This window comes from Canis lupus, chromosome 13 (genome assembly GCF_003254725.2).
Source record: "Canis lupus dingo isolate Sandy chromosome 13, ASM325472v2, whole genome shotgun sequence".
Lineage (NCBI taxonomy): Eukaryota > Metazoa > Chordata > Mammalia > Carnivora > Canidae > Canis > Canis lupus.
This window is the reverse complement of record NC_064255.1, coordinates 37,028,298-37,040,295: the sequence shown is the minus strand read 5'-3', so window position 1 is coordinate 37,040,295 and position 11,998 is coordinate 37,028,298. Positions and strand designations below refer to the sequence as shown.

Sequence of the window (11,998 nt, the reverse complement as noted above, 5' to 3'; positions counted from 1 at the left end):
GGGATCAGTACCCTTCATCTCCTCCCCATGCACCCCCTCCACTGCCACCTTTCCCTGGAGGCATCACATGGAGAAATCTTGGGTCTCACCAAAGACGTGGGAGGGGGGCACCGGGCAGTCCTGTCCAGCCATCGCCACACTGGTGTCACACATCCGCACCCCTGCCGGGCCGGGGAGTCCGTCCCTCACACTCAGGAGGGGGGAGCGGCGCGGCGCCCGACCCGAGAGCCCCCAGGCAGCGGTGGGCAGGAGCCCGAGGCCACACCTGGGAACTCACACCTGACACCTGGGCGTGCTTGCACTCTCCGGGCACGGGGAAGCTCCCTGAAGCCTTCAGCTCCGGGGAGGGGTCTGCAGGGCCGTCGGGGGTCGCAGGGGCTCCTCCGTGGCTGAACGTCAGGCCACGCCGCCCGGGGCGGGCGCGGGGGCAGCGAGGGCCCCAGGAGGGCGGGGTCGAGGCCCCCCCCACCGGCCCGCAGCGAGGACGGCGGCCGCGGAGCGCGCAGGCCCTGCGGGAGGGGCTCGCTCCCGACCTCCCTGCGCGCCCCGGGCCCCGCCCCTGCGCCCCGCCGCCCGCCGCGCTTTGGGGGGTCGCTGGGTCCCGGCACCGTCCCTCGCCCCGCAGGCCTAGCGCGCCGGGGAGGGGGCGCGGGAGCCCGCAGGCGATTAGTCACCCGGGCCGCCGGCGCGTGCAGGGGGTGGGTCCTGCCCGGGCGCCGGGCGCGGGCGGGCGCGGGGGGCGGGGCGCGCGGGGCGGGGAGCCGGGCCGGGGCCAATGGGAGTGGGGGCTCGGCGAGGGGCCGCCCACGGCCGCGCTGCCGCATAAAGAGCCGGCGGCCGCGGCAGGGCGCAGAGCTCGGCGCCGCGGCTCTCGGCTCCTGCGGGCTGCTCCGCTCCTCCGCTCCTTCGCGCTGCTCCGCGCTGCTCCGCGCTGCTCCCCGCTCCCCGCTGCTCCCCGCTCCTCCGCGCTCCTCCGCGCCCCTCCGCTGCCGCAGCGCCGCGGGCACCGAAGGGACCGCCCCGGCTCCACCGCAGCCCGCCCGGGAGCCCTTCGCAGCCGTTTCCCGCCCGCCCGTCCGAGCGCCCGGCCACCTGCGCACAGATGGAGCTGGACCACATGACGAGCGGCGGCCTCCACGCCTACCCCGGGCCGCGGGGAGGGCCGGCGGCCAAGCCCAACGTGATCCTGCAGATCGGTAAGTGCCGGGCCGAGATGCTGGAGCACGTGCGCAGGACCCACCGGCACCTACTGACCGAGGTGTCCAAGCAGGTGGAGCGGGAGCTGAAGGGGTTGCACAGGTCGGTGGGGAAGCTGGAGAGCAACCTGGACGGCTACGTGCCCAGCGGCGACTCGCAGCGCTGGAGGAAGTCCATCAAGGCCTGCCTGTGCCGCTGCCAGGAGACCATCGCCAACCTGGAGCGCTGGGTCAAGCGGGAGATGCACGTGTGGCGGGAGGTCTTCTACCGGCTGGAGAGGTGGGCCGACCGCCTGGAGTCCATGGGCGGCAAGTACCCCGTGGGCAACGAGCCGGCCCGCCACACCGTCTCGGTGGGCGTCGGGGGGCCCGAGGGCTACTGCCAGGAGGCCGACGGCTACGACTACACCGTCAGCCCCTACGCCATCACCCCGCCTCCCGCAGCCGGGGAGCTGCCCGGCCAGGAGCCCTCTGAGGCCCAGCAGTACCCGCCCTGGGGGCCGGGTGAGGACGGGCAGCCGAGCCCCGGTGTGGACACGCAGATCTTCGAGGATCCCAGGGAGTTCCTCAGCCACCTGGAGGAGTACCTGCGACAGGTGGGCGGCTCCGAGGAGTACTGGCTGTCACAGATCCAGAACCACATGAACGGGCCGGCCAAGAAGTGGTGGGAGTTCAAGCAGGGCTCCGTGAAGAACTGGGTGGAGTTCAAGAAAGAGTTCCTGCAGTACAGCGAGGGCACGCTGTCCCGGGAGGCCATCCAGCGCGAGCTGGACCTGCCGCAGAAGCAGGGGGAGCCCCTGGACCAGTTCCTGTGGCGCAAGCGGGACCTGTACCAGACGCTCTACGTGGACGCCGAGGAGGAGGAGATCATCCAGTACGTGGTGGGCACCCTGCAGCCCAAACTCAAGCGCTTCCTGCGCCACCCGCTGCCCAAGACCCTGGAGCAGCTCATCCAGAGGGGCATGGAAGTGCAGGACGGCCTGGAGCAGGCGGCGGAGCCCGCGGGCCCCCGCCTCCCCGCCGAGGACGAGGCCGAGGCCCTCACGCCAGCCCTCACCAACGAGTCTGTAGCCAGTGACCGGACCCAGCCCGAATAGAGGCCAGCCCGGGCCCCAGCTGCCCACCACACCCCACCTGTGGCCTTTGCCGACCAGGACTTTGAAGCTGGGCTGACTCCTGCACGGGGGAGCCCCTCATCCTCATCCGGCTGGGCCCCCCACCTCAGCCTCCCAGCCTCACACAGACACATGTCATCCAGCTGTGGGCACAATCCCCCAAACGCCGAAGGGCCGCGGGCCCCCGGCCCCCTCCCTCTGTCTGTCTCTCCTGGCCTCTGACCCCACCCCGCACACCCTCAGGCCACGACCGGACCTCCCAGCTTCGTTATTCTGCTCAACGCCCAGGCCCTCTGGGCACTCAGGAATCAAGTGTGTCCAGATGGCGCAGGCCAGTGAGCACCACGCCCAGGGGACACCCCAGAACAGAAGCTGAGACAGCACCACGGGAACCTTGGCTTCGGGGCGCCGCCTCCTCCTGGCAGTTGCTGCCGCCGGCTGGCGCTCTATCGCCGCCGCCCAGGGCATCCGGCCAGCCTCAGGCAGCGCGGCTCCCTCCTGCTGGCCCCGAGCCGCAGCCTCGGCCGGAGCCGGAGCCGGAGCCGCAGACGCAGCAGCACCGCAGCCTCCACAGACCTGGCGTCCTGGTGCCTTCTGGCCCCTCAGGTGAGGCTCTGCCTGAGCACGGCCGCCAGGGGGCAATGCGGGGCAGGGAGGGCCCCGGGCCAGGTCCGCTCTCCAGGTGGAGAGCTCTTCCCCCCCGCCCAGAGGCATCCCCGGCAGGTTAGCTGCAGGGATGGGGGGGCTGCAGGGATGGGGAGTGGTGGGGGGAGCAAGACCCCAGGTTTCAGGGAGAAGGGCTGGGCTGGGTGCAGCTCTCACATGACCCCGTGCGCTCTCTCTCTCCTCAGCACCAGTGATTCACACCAGCCTGGAAAAGGATGGGCTGGGCGCGATGACTCACCCCCGGCAGGCGGAGGGTCCCACAGGGCCCCAGTCCTCAAACTCAGCTGAGGAGCCAGGAGGGTGACGACAGGTACGTGGCCGTCTCTCCACAGAGACCCTAACCCTCAGCTGGCCCCCCTGCTCCCCCAGGATCCCAGCCCCCCGCCAATGCACACAGCGCTCGGCCCGGGCAAGCCAAGAGGCGGCCCATCACGGGGGCCACAGCCCATCACGCCCGCCCCACAGCCTTCCCATGCGGCCCCTCCCGCCTCTGGCATGGCCCATGGCCCTGACCCCCCTGACCTCCTCGCGTCTTTCCCTCAGGTCTCAGGCTCCCACAGAGCCTTTGCTGCTGTGCCTGGAGCTGCCCCCCTCCTCCTGCGAGCTGCCTGCGCCGAGGAGACGAGGGGATGTTGAGGTCGGCGAGAGGGTGGGCCCGGCAGCGGGCTGCTGACGAAGACGGGCCAGCGTGAGGGCCGGGGCTGCCACGAGGCCTGCCCCGCTGGCCACCAGCCCGCCCGCCCGCCCCCAGGGCCACTGCAGCTGGCGTCGGGGTCTGCTCCTTGGGCCCCATCTCGCTCCAGCCCAGGACCCCCGCCACCGAATGGTGGCCGCCCCCTCCTGCCAGAGCTTTCCAGGAGCTCTGAGGCTGAGGCCACAGCTCCGGCCCCACCCGCAGCCCCAGGCCCCCCCGCCCCAGGAGATTGCAGGAGCCTCGCACCTGGGGCTTAGCAGGCTCTCTGCCAGGCCCCGCCGAGCCCCGGGCACGGACCCCCACCCCTCCCGGCACCCAACCCCGGTGCTGGCCGGCCACTCGTGTCTGCGGCCCGAGCAGGCCCTGGCTGGGGGTTCTCGTTTCTGCCTGCCCAGAGGGGGTTCCCAGATTCCGGGTGACTGTCAACCCCTCCATCCTGCACCCCTGCCAGCCTCCCCCCTAGATTTTATTTTTGCACATAAGCCATAACCCATACTCACAGGCTGGCATAGGCTGCAGGGAGGCCTCGGTTCCTTAAGACGGTGGCCGATTCCCCCCTCCCCCCCGGTCCCCAGCGGGTCAGGCCAGGCTGTGTGTACCCTTGCCACCTTACCTGAAGACAGACTCTTTTGTAAGATTTTGTTAATAAAACAATGAAACTTCTCGGCGTGTGCTGCTGTCTGTCTGCTGGTGTGGGGTGACTGGCATGGAGCTGCAGAGGGAGGCAGCTTGGGGTGGTGGGCCCCTGGAAGCCCCGTGAGTACTGACTGCAAGGTCTTGGGGGCCTGGGGAGCACAGCCCCATCACCCCACAGGCCAGTTGGTTGGGGTCCTGGATCCTCGGGGTAGAAGGGCCTTCGGGGCTCCCCTCATGGAAGCCAGTGCCCCGTGGCCTCCTGGCCTGAGCCAGGCGGCACTGGGAGAGACGGATGGAGACCTTCCGGCTGCGCTGAGGATGGCCCCCCAACATCTCCCACCCGCTGCCTGCTGGGGTGCAAGGGTGTCCTGAGAGCTCCGAGGGCTTCTGCCTGGGGGTCTTCTCTGGCCTTGAGCCCTGGAGACCCAGGCAAGGCAAGATCCCCGCTGGGAGGTGACCCTGACGAGTCCTGGGGCATAAGCTCGTTCTTCCCAAGACTGTTTCCTCATCTGCCAAATGAGCAAACCGTCACTAGTATAAATCCACGTGTGGGTCCAAGGACCGAGAGACGAGGGCCATCTCGTGCCCAGTGGGTGGCCGGCCTCATCTGCTTCCGTGGGGCCGCAAGGGCCGGGAGAGGGGAGAGCTAGCCCGGAGGGGGCTCGAACCGCTGGACCAGCCAGTGTTCCAGGAGAAGCAGGCCCAGTGGAGACGGACAGTGAGCCGTTGGTCACAGGGAGCTTGCTTGCTCAGTGGCGGGGCAGTTCCCCTGGCGGGGAACCCCGGGGTCAGGAGGAGCTGCTGTGGGATCTCTTCTTCCCGGGCAAGGACGGCTCAGCTCCGCAGTTAGGCACATTGGCTGATTAAGCCAGGCCCACCCAAATGCCCTCGGGGATCTTCCTTACTGAAAGTCCACTGACTATGGGCTTCAGTGACACCTGCCAGAGGCCTTCCAAGCAATGTCTACATTAGGGTTCGACTGAATGCCTGGGGACGGTCCCCTAGCGAGGCCGACGTGTCCAACTGACCAATACAAGTGCCGCAGTCACGGGCAGTGCTCGTCACCTACCCAGCGCGGGTCCTCCCCTCCAGAGGGGCTGCCCTGCTCCATGGGGTGCGGGGCCAGGTGGCGAGGCCAGGTGTAGGCAGTGCGAGTCCAGCCCAGGCTGGGGAGGTGCTGCTCCTCCTGCTGGAGCCTCTCTGCAGGGTCACGGCGTAGGGCGGGGGCTGCGGGGCGCAGGAGGAGGCCTGCGGAGGCAGGAAGGGAGCCGGAGCAGAAAGAAACACCTGCCACGAGGAAATGTCGTCACCCTCCGCGTGGAGGGGGCTGGCGGCCCTGAGCCAGGGGCTCCGTGGTGAAAAGGAGCCTCTTCCCTATTCTTCCCTTTTATGTCTTTTCAATAATGGAAGCTTGGAAAGAATGGGGAAAGGAAGTTGACAGGAACTGGAGGCTGGGGCCCCGTGGCGATGCCTGAGAGGCAGTGATTCCTCCTGGAGAAATACTACAGCTCGCATCAAAGGCTGGAAGCTGTAGGAGCTTTTTCTTTTTAATAATAAAAAAGTTACTCCCTGTAATTGGATGATGGTGAGACAGGCTAACTGAGCACTTGGAGAATTGGAGACGCTGCCTCTGTGTCCTAGAGGAGGGCAGGGGCCGAGCGGGGCAGGGTGGGGTGGAGGGGCCCAGACCCAGCCAAGCCCCGAAACAGGATGCGCCCCCTCCCCCAGGCCACCTCACCCCTCCCCATCCCGCCCATGCGCATTGCGGACCACCCCGCCTCCTCTCTTGCCTAGTGCGTGGGGAAACTGAGGCACAGGGAGGGGCCCTGCTTGCCTCCCTTGGAAGCTGGACTGGAGATGGGGCGTCCGGAAGCCCGAGGGGCTCACCTTGCAGACCCAGCTGGGTGCAGGGCTGCCAAGGATGAGGCTCAAGCCCCAGGGCTGCCGCTTCTATAAAACCACATCTGCCCGAGAGCTGGCCCAGGGTCCGCGGGCAGGGCGCCAGGCTGGGTGGGCGCTCGGGCTGCTACTCCGGTCGTCCCTTGGAGGCTCGGCTGAGATGGAGGCCTTGCTTGTTCCACGAATGTGCTCTTGGGGGTGGGCCCTCAGCCTGGTGCTGGGGAGACTGCAGCACCCCGCAAGGGCCGGCCCGGAACCCAGCTTGGAAGTTGCGCGAATCAGCGCGGGGCCAAGCCGCGTGACAAAGAGGCCCACAAACATACACGTGTGGTGGGTGCCGGGCCCGTGTTTATCCAGACCTTCCAAAGCCCCTGGCTGTGTCCTCTGAGGCCAGAGGGAAGGCAAAGGACCAGGAAGGGCGTACCCCAGTCTTGGGCCCTGTAGGCCCAGGGAGGAGGCCCCACGCTGCCACGGGCACCTGCACAGGGACCGCAATCACAGCTCCACGTATGGCGGCGAGCAGGAGGGAGGCAGGGAGGGCTTCCGTGGACAGCCCGAGGGCAGAAGGCCACGTGGAAAATCGTTTGGAGGGATGTGAACTTCACCCTGCCCCAGGGAGGCCCGGCCTCCGCCCTTGGCTGCGGGGGCGCGGGGGGGCTCGCCGCCGAGCCCGTGGACACCCTGAGTCCGGTGTCTTTGCTTCCCTGGGGCTCTGGGCTGCACGGCATGGGCTCGGCCTCCCGAGGGGCTGGACGCTGAGGTCAGCCACGTGGGCAGCCAACCAGGTCCACGCAAGGGAAGCCCCATGAAGACCTGGGACACCGGGACTGGGGGCTCCCCGGGCGGCCACACTGGTGCGCGCTGCCACCGTGCCGCCAGGGGAACCCACGCTGCCCACGACTCCGTGGGGAGAGGGCGGTCCGGACCCTGCGGGGCCCTGCCTGGGGCGCCCTTCCCCTGGGTGCTGGGGGTCTGGGTCCTCTCCCTGCGGTATGCCGTCACCCTGAGCACGACGGCTCCGTGAGCTCCGGGGGCCCTTCTAGAGAATCAGCGAGCCCCACAGGGTCTCGGGGACCCCAGACTGCAGCTGGCATGACCAGTGAGGGTGGTCTCGAGGATTGTTCCCAGGTGATATAACGTCACAGGTGACACGACTCTTCCTAGCCTGTAAGAGACTAACTCCAGGGGCTTTAGGATTAACATAGACATTTAACAAAATCAAACTTAAAATATTACCATTTTTGTTAAGAATTTGTATGTGTTTCATATTTTGACCTTTTTCACACTGGAGAGAATTTGGCTGATTGAAGTAACGGAGAAGCTCATGATGCCGATGTGAAGTGTCTAACTGGTCCACTGGTGTGGGTTTGTGACTTTAGGTAGAAATCACGTAAAAATTTTATGTACAGTGTTGGAACATTGGAAAGAGCTTAAGAATCACCATATTTTTTTATCCTAATTTATTGAATTTATAAACATTTTTAAGTACTTGGAAATTTCACAAAGTTTGACAAAGTAGATTCCGTGCGGAATATGTTGATTTAATGAGTGTAGTTGAAAAGGCTTGAGGACATCAGTGGGACCAAACATTATTTTAAAGTCCCCTTCAACCGGCTACGGAGAGAGTGTAGAACCGCGGGTGTCCCTCAGAGTTTGAAGGGAAGGGTCCTCTGGGGGGCTCAGCGGTGGAGCGCCTGCCTCTGGCCGGGGGCGTGACCCCGGGGTCCTGGGATCGAGTCCCACATCGCGCTCCCTGAAGGGAGCCTGCTTCTCCCTCTGCATATGTCTCTGCCTCTCTCTGTGTCTCTCATGAATAAATAAATAAAATCTTAAAAAAAAAAAAGAATCTGAAGAGACGAGGCCTGGGGACTTGTCACGTGGAGCTCCAGCACCCATTTAAAGGAGGAAGTGGCTTCTGAGCCCCTGGTCCTGGGCGCAGCCGAGCACAGCTGAGCTCCCTCCAAGGGTGCTGCCTCCCCTGAGCTCAGAGCTCCGGGTCCCTTGAGGGCCTGGAGACCCCGTCCAGCTGAGCTCTCCTGTCCCAATGCCCCGCCCCTGACTCGCCTCGCATTCTGCTCCCACCTAGGCTCCTCCTCCCCCTCCTCTCCTCTTCCCTTTGGCCTTTTGGGGGCAGTCTCTGGGTCCCTGTTGTCTCTGTCTCCACGCATCTCTGTCTCTCTCTCCTTCATGACAAGTTTCCCCATGACAGGCCCCCCCAGGAGGGATCCCCAGGACGGCCCCCCAGGATGAGCCCCCCAGGATGGCTCCCCCAGGACAGGCTCCCCCATGACAGGTTCCCCAGGAGGGCTCCCCCAGGATGGGCCCCCCAGGACGGCTCCCCTCAGGATAGGCTCCCCAAGGACGGCCCCCCCAGGACGGGCTTCCTTCCAGGGCCCCATCTTCCCAACCTGGGAGTGGAGGCACAGGGAGGTGCAAGGATGTGCCCAAGGTTGCGGGTGTACCAGCCAGATGCCTGGTCGCCTGCCTACTGCCTGGAAGATGCTGGAACTAATGGCCGCACTGCAGGGGTGCTTCTGAGACCCCCTCACTGCAGCTGCCTCGGAGGGCCTGCTGGGAACACGCTCTTCTCCACAACAGCAAAGGGAAAGGTGGGTGCTGAGGACGGTGGTTCTGCTGTGGGCGTGGCAGGCCTGCAGGACCAGTGTCCCCAGGGCCCCGCCTGCAGGGACCTCGAGTGCAGACCAGCCTGACCTTGAGGCTCCCATGCTTTTCTGTCCTCCCTGCCGGAGGCCCCAGAGCAGGAGCCCCAGACCCTCCTGCACACCCAGCACCCCACCACCACGCTGTGGCTCTCCCAGCCAGCACCCGACTTTCCGGTTCCGGAGGCCAGGCTGAACCAGCCTCCCAGGCTGGAGGCCCCACCTGGCCCTCGGGGAGCACTCGCTCCGCCATGCGCCTTGGAGTCTGGGCGCCCCCCTGGCCGCCTGTCCAGACGGGGGGGGCTGAGGTCCAGGGGCAGCGGTCATCAGGTGAGTCCAGGGCCAGCTCGGGCCCAGCCTCTCAGCAGGGTGGAAGCGGGCGGCAGCAGCCGATGTTCCTTCCTGGGTGGGCCCCACTCTTGCCCTCACGCCTCTCCTGCCCCCTTAGCCACGCCAAACCCTCCCTCCAGACGGCCAGATGCCCCAGGCGCTGGCGCGGGCCACCCTGGAGCACCCAGGTGATGTCGGCGCGGCCTGAGGGCGGGGCTGAAGCCGGATGCAGGCCGGGGTGGCCCTTCCAGCAGCACAGTCCCTGCAGGTGGGGTCCGCTCCCCTGAACCCCCCAGAGGCCCCGCGGCTGCCAGCCCATCCGCTCTTTTCTCTGTGCCCATGAGTCCCCGTCCATGGACGCTGCACGGAAGATACCCTGGGCCTGGCCCCCCAGTCCCGGCTCACAGTGGCCCCCAAGGCCCAGCTGGGAGCCCAGGAAGGGCCCGGACACCCCCACCCCAGCTCCCCGGCCCTGCCCAGCCTCCCCGCTCAGCCCCACTCCCGGCCAAGCTGGCTCAGGTGCCTGTTTCTTCTGTGACTACAGCCGCACTCCTAGAGCCGCCCCCCAGGAGCCGTCTCCCCACGCCCCCTCCCTGGAGCCGCCCCCCAGCTGCCCCCTCCTCTCCCCAGAGGCCAGCACCCCGCCTGAATCCCACACTCAGGGCGCACTCCTCCTCCAGGGTGGGGTCTGGGATGGCAGCTCCTTGCCTCTGTGTGGGTCTTCGCTCTTCCTGGGGTTTGGGTGGCTCCCTGCCCCTGCCCCTGTCCTGCCCTCTACTCCCTGCCCCTGCTTCGCCCCGCCCCTGCTCTCCTGCCAGCCCCCACCAATGTGTGAGCCACACTCCTGCCGCCGAGGCCCCGTCAGTCCTACACGCGGCCCACAGCCTCTGCTTCCATGTCCATGTCTGTTTGTGCTGATTCCCCCCAGACCCTCTTCCTGGAATCCAGACGTTTATGAAACAAAACTGCTGAGCAGGAAGGCCCTGCTCCCCGACTCCTGCGGCCTCCTCTGGCCTCCCCCCGGGGGGCCTCAGCTCTGACCCCTCTCCCTGCCCCACGGGGTCCCAAGGTGCGGCTCACCCCACCCCCTGCCACCCCCGCCACTAGCCCTCCTCCTCTCCCTCCAGCCTCCTCTGGCCCCTCCAGTCCTGCGAGCCGCCCGCCCTGTCCTTCCAGAACCCCCTAGAAGCAGCCCTCCTCCCCCGTCCTCCCCACAGGCCCCACCCTCTGCCTGGCTCCTGGCTGTTTCCCGCTGCCCACCTCTGTCCACCTGGAAGTGCTCCAGGGTGCCTCCTCCCTCTGACCAGCCTGTGTGCAGGAGCCCTGGGCCCTGGCACCGGCTGCCTCGGTTCAGCCCTGGCAAGGGCAGGGGTGCCGGGTGTCCCTCCCCGACCCCCTTTCCCCAAGGGCCCGTCCCCCCAGCTGGGCTCAGACCATGGGAGGACCTGCGGAGGCCGCAGGGTGCCAGGCGCTGTCCCTCTGAGCCGCGGGCCCAGGCAGGGCAGGGTGGGGGGCCCGGGGGAGGGAGGCCTGGGCAGCGCTGTTCCCCCAGACAGCGGCACCCTGAGGAGGGGGTGTGCGCCCCCCGAGGGGTGGGGGAGGCCTGGAGGGGGGTCAGAGCAGGGCCCCGTGAGGGCCGCCTCCCTGCTTGCCTCTCCGCGGGTCTCACCAGGCGGGGAATGGCCATCGCCCCCCAGACCTCTCCTCCTCCCCTGACGCCCTGCTCTCTGGCCCCCCATGGACACCACCTTCCACCCCTACCCTTGCCATGGCCTCTGTGGGCCCCCGGCCCCCCAGTCCCTGCACCTGCTTGGTGCTTGCTGAACACAGACCCAGCCACGCCCTCTGTGCCCGGTGGTGGGGGCTCCTGGGGGCTCTGGGCTCCCCTGCTCCTGCTGGCTCATCTGGCGTCCTCTGCGGCAGGAGTCTGGGCTGTGAAGGAGGCTATTTTTAGCCTGTTATCCCGTAACTATCTTGCCTCTGTTTCGCCCTGTGCTTGGTACGGCTCTGCCAGAGAGCGTCAGTCTGCGCCCGCTCGGGGGAGCCGTCCAAAGTACGCGAAGAATGAAGAGCCACCCTGGAGCAGGTGGGCGTCAGCCTGGTGGTAAGAGAACACCCCGGGGGCGTCCTGGCCACTGCAGAGACACCGGCCCCACCCACGGAGGCCGGGAGGGCCTAGGGCGCCGGCCGCAGGGTGGCTGGGGTTCTGGACCGTGGGCCCCGCCTGTGCCCCACCGTGCTCAGGAGAGGGCCTGGCCTCCCGGGGGGAGGGGGGGAGGGGTCACCGAGAGAGCGCTGGTGCATGAGGTCTCGTCAGTGGGAACTCGGCCCCGGCTGTCCTCTGATCCCTGGATGAAGCAAGAGCTTGTGGTCCACTCAGACCCCCACATCTCCTGGGCAGCAGCCCGCTGTTCCGTCCTCGAAGCCTGAGGAGAGCCGACCTGGGCTTTGCTCCCCTGAGCAGCAACGTCACTGCTGTGCGGGCTCCCCTCTAGAAGGGCCAGGCTGGGCCGTGTGCACCGCTGCCGGCCCGGCCCGGGGACTGAGGGGGGGGAGGGGCCGCGTGGGCGGCTGGGTTCCTGGGTTCCAGGCCTCAGGGCCTCCCCTGACGGGGTCCAGCACCTCTGCTTCCTGGCGCCCTCTGCCCACCCTGCACCCCACCCCCACCTTCAGGCCCCCTCCACGCTCCCCTCCCCCTGGGGGCTCAGGTGTGGAAGGTGGGTTTGTATTTAGAGTCTGTCTGCATTTCTTCTCCCTGCCACCATCCGGGTGTTGCCATGGGAACAAGGCTGTGCTCCCAGT

The 11,998-nt window shown here is 67.2% G+C and overlaps 1 protein-coding gene across 1 annotated transcript; it reads left to right on the top strand.

Annotated features, from left to right (window-relative positions):
• Window positions 1-846: 846 nt before the first annotated feature.
• Window positions 847-4,334, top strand: ARC (activity regulated cytoskeleton associated protein). The gene is made up of 3 exons (XM_025450988.3): window positions 847-2,917; window positions 3,163-3,287; window positions 3,521-4,334. Exon 1 carries the CDS (start codon window positions 1,103-1,105, stop codon window positions 2,291-2,293), a length of 1,191 nt encoding a protein of 396 aa, XP_025306773.1. The 5' UTR covers window positions 847-1,102; the 3' UTR covers window positions 2,294-2,917; window positions 3,163-3,287; window positions 3,521-4,334.
• Window positions 4,335-11,998: the final 7,664 nt, after the last annotated feature.